We start from the raw sequence: 16,671 nt of genomic DNA on the forward strand, positions 1-16,671 counted from the left end.
AGCCTAGCAGACTACCGTCCATGGGGCCGAAAAAGAGTCAGACACAACTGAGGGCACACATACACAGACAATGCTTAAAAAACAAAGGAAAAGAAAGAAAAAGAAATAGTATGAAACCACCAATGTAATAAATGTAAAGGACTCCGAGTAGTGCTTTTAGTATTATTATTAGCCATCATTCTGCTTTACCCTGACTTTCTCTTCAAATCACCTGGTTACTTGTTAAAATCACTTTCGAGACAAGGGACACCTTTTTTCAATTAAAAATGTTTTCCCAGAGTTATTGAAATGTAATTGACATATAACACTGTGTACCTTTAAGGTGCACAGATCTTTGATTTGGTACAGGGACAAATTTTGATTCAAGCAAGAACATGGCCAGGATAAGGCCGGGCCGGAGCGTGTCCTCTCCGAGGTCTGCATTGCACAAGCTGACGTCTGGAGTTAGTGTCAGCCAGTTTCCATCCTCCTCCTCTCTCCCACTCCCTCAAGCTCCCCACCCCTTCTTCTGGAAAATCGTTGCGTCTCCCTCCGCTTACCCCAAGCCTCTGCTTCGTTGGGTCTGGTTTCCCAATAAATCAAAAGACTCTAGTCCCTGTCGCTGTTTGTCACGAGTTCGAGTTAGTCCTCTCCCAGGGTGGGAGTCACTTTCTCGGGTGTCCCAACGCCTCGGCGAAGTGCTGATGCTCTGGATCCCCGCCCGCGCCTCGGGCCACGACCGCCCAGCCCCGGGGACCTCCTCCCCGGGTGGGAAGTAAAGGGTCAACCGGCCCTTCCAGCCACCCGTCCCCCGCTCGCCCCCGCACCCCACCCTCCTGCACTTGCCCGCCAATCGCCTCCACAGAGATGCTGGGAGCCCGAGCGAAGGCGACTGCTCCGCCGGGAAAGGGCTCTCCTCCCAGCGCTGAGCACTTGGTCCTGGCAGACGCCCCAAGATTGTTGTGAGGAGTCTAGCCAGTTGGTGAGCGCTGTAATCTGAACCAGCTGTGTCCAGACTGAGGCCCCATTTGCATTGTTTAACATACTTAGAAAATGAAGTGTTCATTTTTAACATTCCTCCTCCAATTGGTTTAATGCTGAATTACTGAAGAGGGCTAAGCAAAACCAGGTGCTTTCTCTGTAGGCTCTCCAGTGGCTCGGAGGACCCAGGCTCTCCCCTTGTTCCTCTCCACGCCTCGGCTCGGCCCCCCTGGAATAAAAGTCTCGGCGAGCCCCACAGGCCCAGAGGAGGCCGAAGTTCAGGAACTGCTCCTCCGGGGGTCCCGCGGGCGCTGAGAGCTCTTCCTCTTTTTTCCCCACCAGCTGCTTCTCCTGCCCACGCATCTTGGACATGCCAGGATTCAAAAGGTACGTTCTCTGCTCCGGACTTTTTTTTTCCTCCAGGGTCTGGAAACCTTACTCAAAACCCGATGGGTGGAAAATGGCTATGGCCGTGATTCAGGCTGTGTCAGGATATTGGAAAAGGCATTAGCTAGTGATGCAATGATATTGTTAATTATAAAAAGCTGCGCCTCTGTAATTTCCATCTTGAAGTCTTCTTTTGGGAGTGGGTATTTTATAAGACAGTTTCAGAAGCCAGCATCCAACAGAAGACGGCAAAAATCTCAGAGCTTGGTTTTCCTCTTTCTTTTCCGAAAGGGCCACAGATTTGTGTGCCGTTTTTTTTTTTTCTTTTTTTAATTTAAAAAAAAGAAAAAAAATTTTTTTCTTAATTTGAGAGATCAGTTACTAGTTCTCTAGCAATTATTTTGCTGCATTGGCTGTTGGACCAGCGAACAAGCTAGCTGCACCTCCCGGGGCTGGATTTGCTCTATGTCTGTGTGGAATTCACAAAGGGCATGCGACCCAGAAGTCTCGAGCCAATGAAAAGTGGGGACTGCAGACAGAAACGCATGTAAGCAAACATTTTGATATTATTTAAGGAAATTGCAGTTCCAGTCAAGTGATCCTTCAACCTTGAAGAAGTTTATCTAGATTACATCTGCAGTTTTTATCCAGGGAACTCTTGAGAACATAACTGCTTTAGACAGATTTTGTGTGTGTGTGTGTGTGCTGAAAACGGAGCTGTAATCCTGTCAGCCTGGATCGAGGACCAGCACGTCTCTGACAGACAGCCCTGAGATTTGAGAGTCGGTTGGTCCCTCTTGGCTTTCCTCCCAGTTGAGGATGGAACACAAAATAGGTGGACCCACCTGTTTTTGAAAGTCCCAGGGACTAGTTATGAGCATCAGAGGATCCCCAGGGTTCCTGTAGTTAATTTATCTTGGAGTTTTCTGGAGTTTTTCATGACAAACTTAACTGTTTGTGACACTGTCAGAGCAGGGATGCTTGGATGTTATTTCATTTTTGGAAAAGTATCTCAATTAGCCTGGAGCTTACTTGGCCCCCAGGCCCCAGCTGAGGCTCTTCCAGGAGGCTGGGCTTGAGGCGGGATCTCTCAGGGGAGACCTGTCCTGGGGCTGCCCTCTGGCCAAAGGGAATGGGGGAGTCAAGGGTAGGGGGAGACATGGAGTTAGCATGCCTTTTCCACTAGGTCTTGAAGTCCACTATGTTCAGTCAGCCTGTTCTGTCTCCAACAAAAACGAGACAGGGTTTTATAACCAACCGAAAGGAAACTTCATGTGAAGAAACAGGAAAACATTGAAATTCATAATATACAGCCTGGAAAATAAATTTGTTATTGTTCTTTCATTCCTTCCAGATATAAATCTGGCCTTTGCAAATATCAAAAAGCCCTGGGATTTGGCTCTGCACTTTATAAGGTCAGAGCTGTCTCTGGCGTTCTAGAACCTGTCTCGTACAGGCACTCAGATGAAACGAAAGCTTGTGGACTCTTAGGGTCGTTATTCTTCGGATCGAGGACTAGATGGAGGGAGTGGGCGTGCCTCTCCTAGCACCACATCAAGGTCCTGTTTCCTCTGGACCTCACCTTAATTCTGGGGCTCTCCAAGTAGCCCAGCGTTGCTGGTTCCTATGAGCCGTGTCATGGATTGAGTGAGCTTTGTAGTCTTTTGAACTCCCTTTTTCTAAAGGGAGGGACTGTAAAGTGAAGGTGTACATTGAAAATAACAGGTCACTAAATTCAAGCAGGTCCCAGGTCCACTGCTTTACTGAAGAAGCCTTTGAGGTCACCTCCTCCAGGAAGTCTTCTCTGACCTTCTCTACCCCCAGCCTGGCTCTCCTGGTACTCATTGGGTATTTCTATCCATGCCCTAACCAAAGTTTCTAGACATTATTGGTTCAGGTGGCCCCTTAACCGGCTCTCCAGAGCAACGTCTGTGTCATAGTTTTGTAGTTTTTCTGCCTGCAAGTAGTAGTTGCTCAGATAAACCCTCTATTGAAGTCTAATAATAGCACCAAATAAAGCCCTGTATTTGCATAGATTATTTTAAAAACCATTTTAACGATTTTTAAGTGTCCGGTTCAATAGTGTTAAGTACATTCACACTGCTGTGCAATCAATCTCCAGAAGTCTTTCCATCTTGCAAAACCGAAATTCTGTACCCACAAACAACAACTCCCTAATCCCTCCTCCCTCCAGCCCCTGGCACCCACCATTCTGCTTTCTGTCTATGATTTTGATTGCTCTTGGTCCCTCATATAAATGGAATCAAACAGTATTTGTCTTTCTGTGATTGGCTAGTTTCACCTAGTGTAAGATCCTTGAGATTCATCCATATTGTAGCACTTGTCAGAATTTCTTTCCTTTTTAAGGCTGATAATATTCCATTTATGTATGTAACACATTGTTTATTCATCTGGTGACGGACGGTTGGGTTGCTTCCACCTTTTGGCTATTGTGAATAATACTGCTGTGAACATGGGTGTACAAAAGTCTCTTTGAGGTTCTGTTTTCAGTTCTTTTGTATGTCTACCCAGATGTGGGATTGCTGGATCATATAATGTTCCATTTTTAATTTTTTGAGGAACCTCTAGACTGCTTTCCATAGTGGCTGCATCAGCATACCTTCCCAGCAACAGTGTACAGGTGCTCTAGTTTCTCCACAGCCTTACTAGCTTTGGGCTTTTTTGGTTATAGCCACCTGATGGATATAAAGTGGATACACAGTTTCTCAGCACCTCCTTCTAAGTGTCCACTGTGTTCCTTTTTCTTGGGGCTGCCTGGGTCCCCATGTCCTGTCCTCCATCTGGGTCTGTGTGAGGTGCACTCTGGGAGCATATGTGTTCCCTGTGACATCTCCGGTCCTTGGAACTCACATGCTTCACGTTTGTACTTTCATCATCCGAGGGCACAATGACTCCTTCACGCTGTAGTCATTTCGGAGTGAAGATGTTCAAAACTCAGGCAAGTCCCCTTGGGTCACGAGTGAAGGTCAAGCAGTGGTGAATACATTATTAATACCACAGTGGTGGGTGTTAGATTTGTTCACTGAAGCAGTAAACTATTTATTTTTAAAGTGAAGTGAAATTCACTCAGTCATGTCCAACTCTGAGACCCGATGAACTATATATATAGTCCATGGAATTCTCCAGGCCAGAATACTGGAGTGGGTAGCCTTTCCCTTCTCCAGGGGATCTTCCCAACCCAGGGATCAAACCCAGGTCTCCCACATTGCAGGCAGATTCTTTACCAGCTGAGCCACAAGGGAAGCCCAAGAATACTGGACTGGGTAGCCTATCCCTTCTGCAGCAGATCTTCCCGACCCAGGAATTGAACCGAGGTCTCCTGCATTGGAGGCGGATTCTTTACCAACTGAGCTATCAGGGAAGCCCTGATTTTTATTTTTCTTTTTAAATGTCACCTAAAGTCATACAGCATGGCAAACAAACAAAAAAATCCAAGGTCCTACTGTATAGCATAGGGAGCTATATTCAATATCTGGTGATAAACCATAATCAAAAAGAATATGAAAAAAATATATGTATAATTGAATCACTTTGCTATACAGCAGAAGTTAACACAATGTTGTAAATCAATCATGTCATTAAAATTTTTTTCAGTTATTTAAAAAATGCCTCCTAACGCATTATGCAACATATGAAACCAGTGGAAGGGGCACAGTTCTCTTCGGGATGGTTGGGGCATCTGGCATGTCCCCGGCCACTCGGGAGCATGCCCCTCACCCTCCAAATACAAGCACAACGTGAAGTCACCATTGTAAACACACAGGCAGCACAAGATGTATATATAACCCCAGACCTGGGTGCTGGAAGTGTCTCGGGTATTTACATCAACTTTTTACTTCCCATAGGATACTCACCGTGACCATTCTGGCTCTCTGTCTTCCAAGTCCTGGGAATGCACAGGTAAGATTTTTATTTTGTTACTTGTCAGGAAGTATGTTAAAAAAACAGTCTGAAGGTGTTCAACCATGCATTTTAGGATCGTGCCGTTTACCTGAACCGAGCTCTTCATTGTACAGAGGTTAAGGCTGGGGCTCAGGGAACCTGAGACTTGCCCCCGCTTGTCAGTTTATAAGTGGCAGGGCTGGGACCTTGGTGTCCTGATTTGCCATCCAAGACTCTTATAATCAGATCATGCTGCCTCATTTGTGTTCGTTGGGGGGTCTTGAGTTATTGTAAGTGCTAAAAAGTCAAGCATGTTCTAGTGTTTCTGGGCAATGGTTCCTCTCTGTTCTCCCTCTGTTGCCCGTGTGTATGTGTGTGTCCTTGCTGGAGGAGGTGGGCAGAGGAAGGGTGATGCAGCTCCCAACCCTTGAAGACCCAGCTCTGGCCCAGACCCCTGGGAGGAGTGTGAAGGGGGATCTTAAGCTCCTGGGGGGCTGTGTGGAGAAGCCTGCAGCATCCCTGACTTTACAAAATGACGTTTGTGTCAGCCCTTGAGAAACGTGGGCAGATCCCTCCTGAGGAGCTCAGGGCAGCCTTTCTGCATCTGCAGCAGAAATGAGAGAAGCCCCACCTCTGAGTGGGGCTGAGGGGCCACATAGTCAAGTGGAAATGCACATGCATGTGCATGAACATATAGATGACAGGACAAAATCACCAACACAGCCCCTCTAACTGTTGGTTACAGTTGTGTACACCAGAGCCCTGAAATGGAACCAACCAAACTCTCAGTGTGTAGACGGATGGTCTCCCAGACTTTCGGGTCTAGGAAGGAGACCTTAGAATTTCAATTCACATTTGTTTTGATCACATCCTTTAAGTGTTTTTTCCCTTCACATTAAGAATTTTGAAATAGATTTCATTGGTGGTGGAAAGAATCTTGAGAAGAGTAGCAAAGACTTATTTTTTTCATTTTTTTTGATGTGGGCCATTTTTTTTAGTCTTTATTGGATTTGTTATAGTATTGTTTCTGTTTTATGTTTCATTTTTTTTGGCCACAAGGCATATGGGATCTTGGCTCCCTGACCAGGAAATAAACCCACACTGCCTGCATTGGAAGGCAAAGCCCAAACCATTGGACCACCAGGGAAGTCCCACCAAAGACTTTTAGGCCTTGAAAAGGCCTTGGCATTCTCCAGTATAGCTCTGTGGTGACAGTTGACATCTAGATCCAGAGAGGGCAGTGTTTGTAATACAGTGTTTATTGCACTATAGATACTTTAGGCACATTAACAATTTAGTCCTTACAACCACTCAGATGTAAGTACTATTATTCCCATTTTACAGATGAGAAAACTGAGGCATAGAAAGGTTATACAGTGAGTAGGGGCTGGAGTGAGACTTGGAAGCCAGTCAGTAGACTTGAACCCACACCTGCACTTAGCAAACGAGGGTTGAGACTTACCACATCTCCTGGTTTTCTGGACTTTATGGCACAGCCTCCTGGCTCATTCATTCCATTTCTTTTGCCCCAAGGCCCTAAGACATCTGAACCTACTCTCAGGAATGCAGCTGAATCTATCATCTCTACATATCAACCCATAGCTCAGGGAAGTTTAACTCCCCCCAAACCATAGGGAAGGCCAGGGAAGAAGCCCTCATAGGCAAAACCACACCTCCTTGACTTATTCCTGTAACATGTCAGCTCTAGAGGGTGATTGTTGAGCCCATGGGATTTTTCTAAATGCATGAAGTTGTAACTCAAGTTGTATGTGAAGCCTGCAACCCTCGGGGGCTGTTGAGACCTGGCTGTCTCTGGAAGCATCTTTGTGTAATTGTCTTCCTGAGGTTAAAATGGAAGAATTTCCCCCATTCTGTTTCTCTTAGAAAACTGACTACATCACTGTGTAGATTTATTTTATACACAGACCCTGTAATCAGGTACAAGATTTCAGAGGGGCCAAAGAACTCATGCTGCGCACTGGAAAGGAGTTAAGTAGCCCCCAAAGAAAAAGAGTAGTTGCCCTTAAAGCCATAATATTCTCTCCCAGGAAGGGGTGAGCACATGGCAAGCCTCTCTGGGCACATCAGATGTGGTTAGTATTGCTCTTCATAACTAGAGCAGGAAAAAGCCCCAATAACCATTTGCTAAAAATGGGCATTTTGAAACAATGATGCAGGAGCTTAAAAAGTGATGCTAGGTGTAAAATGATTGTTAAAAAAATTACCTAAAAAGGGACAAAAAGGGGTTATAACACAGATGTTGGTATCACAAATGCCTTGTTTCTTTACCCATTTCCTGTACTTTCTGTGATGCAGTTAGAATACTTCTATAGTAAAAAAAAAAAAAAAAAAAAACTAAGTAAAATGACCTCTCCTCTTTCTCTTCCTTCCTGCAGCAACAATGCACTAATGGCTTTGACCTGGACCGCTCGTCAGGACAGTGTTTAGGTATGAGACTCTGAAGATCCTTTGCTGGTTGGGGGTGTAGTCACAGCTCCATCACAGGGCCACTTCTCTCTCAGCTGTTGTTCAGTATTGTCAAGTCTGTATCAGCCTTGCCCACAGAAATGGGCAAAAACAGTGCCACGGGATGGTTGAAATCAATGACACTCTTCCACTGATCACCTTCTTTGTGCCCAGCACTGGGTAAGCCCTGCGACAGGGTGAAGATGAGGAAGAATTGATTGCCATCCTCAAGGAGCTCCCCATCTGTATCAGTTTCCCAGGGCTGCCTTTACAAATTGCCACAAACTTAGGGGCTTACACAACACAACTATATGATCTTACAGATGTACAGGTCAAAAGCCTGACTGGGGGTTCTACCAGGCTAACACTGAGGTGTGGGCAGGGCTTTGTTCCTTTCTGGAGACTTGAGGGAAGAATCCATTTTCTTGCTCATGCATGGTGCTGGCAGAATTCAGTTTCTTTTTTCTTTTATTTTGATTGCAATAGAATTGACATACAATAGTGTCTAAGTTTAAGGTGTACAGTGTGTTGAGATACACTTATGTATTCCAGTGTGATGACCATCATAGCTTAGAGCTCACACCTCCCTCCCATCACATAATTACCATTTCTTTTTTGTGGTGAGAACATTCAGGATTTATTTTCAGCATTTTTCGAGTATACAATACGGTATTATTCATGATACTCACAATACTGTGCATTAGTTCCTTAGAACTTATCTTCTAGCTGGAAGTTTGTACCATTTACATCTCCTCATTTCTCCCACCCCCAAGCCCCTGATGACAACCATTCTACTCTCTGTTTCTGTAAGTTTGACTTTTCTGGATTCTGCCTATAAGTGATATCGTGTAGCACTTGTCTTTCTCTGTTTGCCTAATTTCATGTAGCATAATGCCCTCAAGGTCCATCATGTTGTTGCAAATGGCAGCTTTTCCTTCTTCCTCATGACTGAATAATATTCATATGATTATTATCAATATTCTATTATTCATCTGATGATAATATTAATTGATAATAATAATATCATATCTATCTATTACGAACTTTATCCACTGATGTGCATTTTGGGTGTTTCCATAATTTGGCTCTCCTGAATAAATGCTTCAGTCAACATAGCAGTACAGATATCTCTTTAAGATTCTATTTTCATTTCCTTTGGATATATACCCAAAATTGGAATTGCTGGATTGTATGGTATTTCTAGTTCTAAGTTTTGAGGGGACCTCCACACTGTATTCCATAGTGGCTGCACTGATTTACATTCCACAGAATTCAGTTTCTTGAGGTTGTAGGACTGATGGCCCTGTTTCCTTGCTGGCTGTTAGCTGAAGGCCTTTCTCAGTTTCTAGAGGCCAGCTCCTTCCTTGGCCTCTTCCTTGGTCTTCCACCTGCAGAGCCAACAAGTTAAGTCCCTCACATGTTTCTAATCACATCTTTTTCTGTTGCCTCATCTCGCTGACCAATCCTTCTGCCTCTTCTTCCACTTTTAAGGATTTGTGTGATTTCCCTGGGCCCACCCAGATAATCCCAGATAATCCTCTCATCTCAAAGTCTTCTGACTAGCTTTAAATCCATTCTGTGAGTGCATGCGTGCTCCATCACTCAGTTGTGTCTGATTCCTTGGAATTGCAGCTCTGTGGACTGTAGCCCTCCAGGCTCCTCTATCCATGGAATTTTCCAGGCAAGAATACTGGAGTGGATTGCCATTTCCTCCTCCAGGGGATCCTTACGACCCAGGGATTGAACCCACATCTCCTGCATCTCCTGCATTAACGGGCGCATTCTTTTACCATTGAGCCACCAGGGAAACCCTTAAATTCACTCCATCCATGCCTAATTCCTCTTTGTCCTCTAACCTAATGTAGTCACAGGTTCCAAGTGAGTGAGTGAAAGTCGCTCAGTTGTGTCTGACTCTTTGCGACCCCATGGACTGCACAGCCCATGGAATTCTCTAGACCAGAATACTGAAGTGGGTAGCCTTTCCCTTCTCCAGGTTATCTTCCCAACCCAGGGATCAAACCCAGGTCTCCCGCTTTGCAGGCAGATTCTTTACCAGCTGAGCCACCAGGGAAGCAGGTTCCAAGGAGGAGGACAATTTAGGGCTCTGCTCCTAGCACGCCATCTAGGGGGGGTGGTAGACCTAGGCGGAGTGAACTGTACAGAGTGGAATAAAGTCATTGCCAAGATGAGGTGATCTCCCCTACAGAAGTAAGGGAGAGAGTGATGTCTTCTGTCTGAGGTCAATAAAGAAAGCCTTCATGGAGGTCACATTTGAGTCGGGTGTTGAAGGATGAATAAGATCCTGAGAAACAGCATCCCAAGTGGTAGGAACAGCGTCAGCAAAGACCAGGGAGACAGAGTATAGAATAGTGTGCTGTGGACAAAGCATAGAGTAGAGAGAAATAATATAGCTCCCACCTTGGGAATATATTTACCTTTTAAACTATATTTGATTTAGGCCAAATCATTTGTAATCTCTGAGCTTAGGGTTGAAAAGAATGATGGGTGGTGAGGAACAAAAGCATGACTTGGAAGCTCCAGGCTCCCACTTTGACTTACAATGAAGGGGCGTGAGGATGCGCCGATGGATGTAGAGAAGGATGACAGCCCCATCTCCCCTGGCCCCCCAGTTTTAATGATGACTTCAGGCTTACAGATAGAAAATGGAGCTCCATGTTTCCCTTTCCTGAGGGGGGAGTTGGCACAAGTCTCTCAGAGGAGGTGGCAAGGGTGAGCTGTCAGGATTCAGGGCCCTCCCCACCAGCCTCCGGTCCCACAGGGAACAGACCCCCCAAGGTTGGTGAGAAGTCCCAGTGTGTGGGGTCAGGTCAACTGCTCCTGCTGGCAACCCAGTCCAGGCCTCCTCTGTCCCCGGCCAGCAAGGCTGATTTTCTAGAGAACCTACCCCCACCCCCAAACCCCACCCCCAACTCTAGACACAACAAACAGAACACCAGCCTGGCTGGAAACGGGCTCTGTTTGTTGGCACCGTGTGAGCTGACTCTCAAGTAAGTCTCCACTTTCCTAACAAGTAACTCACTCTTGGCCAAGCCTTGTCTTTCTGGACGCAAGGGACTCATTCTCCCTGCCCAGCTGTTATTTGGAGTAGAATTGAGTACAATGATGAGGTCCATCCCAGTGTTTCCTGAGTGTCGTATGGACACACAAGAGTACCTAAGATGCTTTTGGGTGATATATCCACAGATAAACACTCTTTATTTTAATAGTTTTACATTTTATTTTTACTCTTACCTTCTGTTTTTCACAATTGATAGTGTTTTTTTCATTTGCTGTCATCATGTAAGATGAAAAAAATATGCTCACTTGGGTTTACAACGTGGATTCATTTAGAGAAAAGTGTTAAGCATATGGGGCTTCCCTGATGACTCAGTCAGTAAGGAATCTGCCTGCGGTGCAGGAGACGCAGGAGATGTGGGTTCAATCCTTTGGTCGGGAAGATCCCCTGGAGGAGGAAATGGCAACCCACTCTGGTATTCTTGCCTGGGACGTCCCATGGACAGAGGAGCCTGGTGGTTTACAGTCCATGGGGTTGCAAAGAGTTGGACGGGACCAAACACATGATGGATTGGTTAATTGGATCAAGCATGTGACGGTACAGGCTGTGGTAGCTACAGCCCAGACATGGTGAAGTGGGTATTTGATGACTTGTCAATTTGATTCAATTCAGCTAATATTTGGGTAGTACCTGATGGTGATGAGCCAGGCACTGCCCTACATATTTGGGAGCAGATGCTGGTAAATCATGGTTGGGGCCCTTCCTGGCGCTGTCAGTACAGAGCTCTGCTTCAGTTTGCACCATGTGGTCGAGGGGCTGCTAACACGTGTCCTTTCTGTGGCCTTGCAGATGTTGATGAGTGCCGGACCATCCCTGAGGCCTGCCGAGGAGACATGATGTGTGTCAACCAAAACGGCGGGTATTTGTGCATCCCCCGAACGAACCCCGTATACCGAGGGCCCTACTCAAACCCCTACTCGAACCCCTACTCAGCTTCTTACCCAGCAGCTGCACCCCCGCTGTCAGCTCCAAACTACCCCACCATCTCCAGGCCTCTCATATGCCGCTTTGGATACCAGATGGATGAAAGCAACCAGTGTGTGGGTGAGTAGCCCAGTGTCCTAGGCTTCCTCTACACTGGCAAAGCCACGTTCCTGTCCAGCAGGTCCAGCCCAAGGTCGTCTCCAGAAAGCCACTTTGTCTTTGCTTTATTTTCATCTGTGTATTCACCTATCTGTCTTATCTGTCATTCTATCATCTACGTGTCTATTATCTACCTATCTATCTTTCAATTGTATCTATCATCTGTCTATTTGAAGACCAAGCTCATGTTTTTCTCTATTCAGTAACAAATATATTTGGTCAAACATACTAAGTGAATCCTGAGGAGAGGATCTAAAGATCTAAAAAGGACCAGCTTTCTAGAGCCTTCAGCATCACACATTCTTGAATGGAGTATTTGCTCCTGAAAGAAAAGAAGCCTTGAGGGACAAGGCCAGTTGTTCTGGAAAAAAGTGGGTTCCTTGGGTGGGGACCAGTCTTTTGACCAGGCGGAACCTTGCAGATGGGAGCTCATAGTGTGAGTGGACCTCGGGGAAGAAGGAGATGCCATATGCCATGAGGTCCCCAGGCTGTTGACAAGCGTTGTGATGGTGCCTGGGGGAGTGCTGAAGCTCTTGGGCCAGTGTGGCTTTCGTGGAGGGTTACCCAGTATCCCCCCTCGTAGCTTTAGCTTTGGTTGGACCAAAACCAAAGCTAAAGCTACGAGGGGGGATACTGAAGGTGGGTCTAGAGTGATGATCGCTCCAAAGTTTTTTGATCATACACTCCATCTGCAAAATCCTTCTGAACCTGGGCCCTTATTACATGCATGTTTATGAATTACATACATATCCTGTTAGTCTCATATGGTTTGAGGAGTGTAAAGCATATGTGAGATGTAGAAAATTTTAAAGGATGTGATCAAAGTAAAATATGAATTGAAATTCTAATATTTCCTTCCTGTGCCCTGAAAATTTGTGAGACCATCAGGGTACTTAATGAGATCGATGTTGGTCCCATTCCAGGGCTCTGAAGGTGGCAGTGTAGGCTTCTGCTGGGGAGATTGTGTGGGTGATTTTGTTATGTCTTCTATATGACCATGCAAATGAGTGTGCATTTTCATTTGACTACGTGGAAATAATATGCAAACAAAGTGTCTTTCAGAGCAAAAGGGAAAATTGGATTCTCTTTGTCCAAACTTCTCTATTCTTACTGATCTCAAGAGGTGTGTGTGTGTGTGTGTGTGTGTGTGTGTGTGTGTGTGTGTGTGTGAGAGAGAGAGAGAGAGAGAGAGAGAAAGAGAGAGGGATGAGGAGCTGACTGATGGTCACGTTGAAAGTAGATGAGTGTTCAAGGAAAAAGAATACAGGACCCAATCAAGACACGGGCTGAAGCGCTGGTGGGGAAGATAGTAATGTACTTCCTTATGACCACTAGGACAATAGACCATTGCAACTGAAAGGGACTTTAACAATCTTTAACCACAGCCTCTTCATTCTATACAAACGGCGATGTGAACTCCACCAAGAGAGGTAGTTACAGAGGTAGGATGGGGGTCCTGCCCTTCTGACAGCCAGCCTACATTTTCCTCACTCGCCCACGAGACCGCTCTCATTTGGTAGAAAAGGAATGATCTGGAAGAAAAGGCAGAGAAAGAGAGTTGGGGGGCGGGGAGCTGTTCTTCAGGATGTCCTGTGGGGCTAGAGAAGCCAACTGACCATGTGCACATCTTGAAGTGAGGAAGGGGCTGTCAGGACCCTGCGAGTCACGCCAGGATTTCAGGGGGGGCGGGTCTCGGGTGGCCGTGGGGCAGTCCCGCAGACCCCTTCTGGGGAACAGCTGGGAACTCCAGTGCGACCCCTCCCCTCACAGCCCTCTTCCCAGGATCCCCGCACTGGAGAATAAGCACGCGGCTGGGAGCCCTATTCATCTCCTGGTCCCTGTGACGTCAGGCACTTTTACAGCCTCCAACCTGTCTCACGGGAGATGCGGAGCCTCATAATGGCCCTTTTGTAAGGAGAATACAATCCAGGAACCCTAGCGAGGACTGGCACCGGGCCACCCACTTCCAAAAAGTTCAGCCTTATGTATTCATAAGTCCCGGTTCCTCCCCGCCTCCCTTCACCCCACCCCGCCTTTCCTGGTTTACACCGGTTCTTCTGGGCATTGTGAGAAGGGACGTCAGAGGGAGGAGGCCCCGGGAGGGATGAGAGAGGCAAGGCTGGGGGGCGGGGGAAGGTGGGAGGGAACTGAAGGAACCCAGAGAGGGATATTGTTGGGAAAAGAGGAGGCGAGGGGGTGAACGCAGGTCTGATCCTGTGGAGGAAGCTAGAGTGAGTGGTGTGTGAGGTGGAGAATGGAAAGCGTTTCTGAAACTTGGATATTCTTTTTTTTTTTTAATATATTTATTTATTTGGCTTAGCAGAGTCTTAATTGCAGCAAGCGGGAACTTTAAGCTGCAGCATGCAAACTCTTAGTTGCGACATGTGGCATCTAGTTTCCCGACCAGGAATGGAACTTGGTCCCCCTACATTGGGAGCAGAGTCTTAGCCACTGGACCACCAAGGAATCCCTCTTTTTTTTTTTTTTTTTTAGCTTTTATATTGGATTGTGGTTGATTAACCATGTTGTGATAGTTTCAGGTGTACAGCAAAGTGATTCTGTTATACATATGCGTGTATCTATTCTTTTTCAAACTTGATGTTGTGGGAGAGGAGGACCACATCTCCAAGGGGCCTTCCTCCTTCTCCTTCTCCTCCTCAACACAGAAAATAAACAGAAAAGAACAGCAGCAGTAGTAATAATAGCAAGCACATGATGCTGTGTGCTAGGATCCTTACCTGAATGAACATGTTGAATCCTCACCACAACCCTATACAGCAGGACTGTTGTTATTCTTGTTGGCCCTAAAGCACAGCGAGGTTAAGAATCTGTCTAAGGTCACACAGCAGGTGGAGGCTGACCCAGGGTTTGAACCCATTCAGGCTCTGGATGAGGAAATTGAGGCTGAACAAGGTCAAGTTTCAAGCCTCACAGGAGTCAGTCCTGGAGCCCTGATGAAAAAGTAGGGCTTTCTCTTGCTTTTTTTTTTTTTTGGTAAATAAATTTTTGTTCTGTAGAACCTTGAACCTAGACAAAAGCAGAGAAAACATAGTGAACACTTACCTACTTGTCACCCAGTTTGGTAATTGTCAATGTAGACCCACTCTTGTTTCTTCTTTACCCTGACCCAGTGATCGATTTAAAGCAAATATCAGGTATCAAATCGTTCTATCCTTAAATACTTCAGAATGTATCTATCTCTAAGAGATAAAGCTTCTTTAAAAAATAATAGCCACAATACCATTGTCAAACCTACAAAAATGAACAATAATTCCTTTTTATCATTTAATATCCAGACATTAAATATCAAATTTCCGTGATTCTTTCATAAATGTCCTTTTTTTCTTGTTTTTTAGAATCAGATCCAAGTAAGGTCTACAAATTGCATTTGATTAACGAGTCTCTTAACGGCTTCTTAATCTTTTTTGTCTCTTTTGCACTTATTTGTTGAAGAGGCTGAGTTGTCTGTCCTGTAGAATTTCCTACATTTGAAATCTTGCTTGTTGTGTTCTTGGAGTGGTACTTAACACATTTCTTCATCCTATCTATTTTTCTGTAAACTGGTAATAGTTAGACCTAGAGACTTGATCCAGTTTAAGTTTAAATTTTGGGCCAGTTGTTTTCTAGGTAGTGTCCTTGCTCTTCTTCTTTCCATGTCCAGGTTTCTGCACATAAACTGTAAGTAAGTCTGGCTTAAAGAAGCAAGTGGACACTTTCACTGAGGTTTGCTCTTTCTGGGTTTTGGACCCACTTCCAAGACAGCAATTTCCTTCCTTGTCCTCTGTCTCTGCAGGCTGGGCAGGGCCAGACTCGGAGCCCAGGTCCCCTGAGCCTCTGAGCTTTCTTCTTGACCTCTCTGTTTTCGGTTCTACTTGGGAGATCCTTAGACGCTGCTCTTTCTGGAACAAAGCTTGGCCTCAGGTTTGAGTGCAGCAAGCCCCTAAATGTAAACCTGGATCACTCAGGACCTTTGCAGGCTGAGTCAACAGTAACACAAGAATTACCGCCCATGAACCAAGAAAAGTTTTGTGTCATCAAGAAAACCAGCATCTTGGCTTGAGGATGTTCAGCACCAGGGCAACCTCTATGAGGGTAGTGGGACCCGTGGCTGGTTAGAGTGTGTCCCTTTGATCCTGGCCCCTTGGGAGAGCTGCTGGTCAGCATCTCAGAGATTGGAGAACCAGATGGACATGGTTAATCAGCAAGGAGGAAGGGACTGGTGCATGAAAGGCATGATGCTGTGGGGCTAACCAGTGTTGGTGCTGAGGACTCAGGGAGGGATGAGCTAAGCTGAGTGGTTGGGGCACCCAGAATATGAACCCCCACTAAGGAAGCTTTCTACCATCACGCTGCCTCTGAGAACAGGACTTTTGGCTAAGTTCCCTCATGTTGATGCCACTCTTTTAGGCGTGTCTGTTTCCCTTGTGGCTTAACTTGTCACCTCTCTGGGTGGACATTCTTCATTCTGGCTTTGCTAATCAACTTGGCTCTGTGGCCAAACTAGAGACTCCACCAATAACTAACGCTCGTGAGACGTTTCGCAATTCAGAAAGCAGCCTTTTACTAGAGCCACACTGCCCCAGGGACTACAGGAATTCCTCTGGTCATTTGTGAAGTTACAAGCAATATCTTTATTCTCCCTTCTGGCTCAGGGTTTTCTCATTGATCAAAGCGCCTGAGCAGGCAGAGAGGAACACATATGGATCCTTTTGGAAGATGAATGGCATTGGCCTGAAGCGTTCTCTTGAGTTATTTTTCCTGAAAGTCAGCCAACATGTAGTCAATCCCTGTTTATA

The 16,671-nt window shown here is 45.8% G+C and overlaps 1 protein-coding gene across 3 annotated transcripts in view; it reads left to right on the forward strand.

The window, feature by feature from the left end:
* Window positions 1-1,223: 1,223 nt before the first annotated feature.
* The window catches only part of FBLN5 (fibulin 5), an 86,653-nt gene continuing 71,205 nt past the window's right edge, over window positions 1,224-16,671 (forward strand). For 2 of the 3 annotated variants that reach the window (XM_081548201.1, XM_081548202.1), the window contains exons 1-4: window positions 1,224-1,347; window positions 5,214-5,268; window positions 7,647-7,698; window positions 11,582-11,836. In XM_081548201.1, coding sequence (XP_081404327.1) covers window positions 1,331-1,347; window positions 5,214-5,268; window positions 7,647-7,698; window positions 11,582-11,836 — 379 coding nt within the window. In that variant the 5' untranslated portion in view covers window positions 1,224-1,330. Of the gene's footprint in view, window positions 1,348-1,399; window positions 1,895-5,213; window positions 5,269-7,646; window positions 7,699-11,581; window positions 11,837-16,671 lie in introns of those variants that run through there. The other variant, XM_081548200.1, reaches the window with a different exon arrangement.

The sequence above is a fragment of the Giraffa tippelskirchi genome, chromosome 12, assembly GCF_054371585.1.
Source record: "Giraffa tippelskirchi isolate mGirTip1 chromosome 12, T2T-mGirTip1v1.2.pri, whole genome shotgun sequence".
Taxonomy (NCBI): Eukaryota; Metazoa; Chordata; class Mammalia; order Artiodactyla; family Giraffidae; genus Giraffa; species Giraffa tippelskirchi.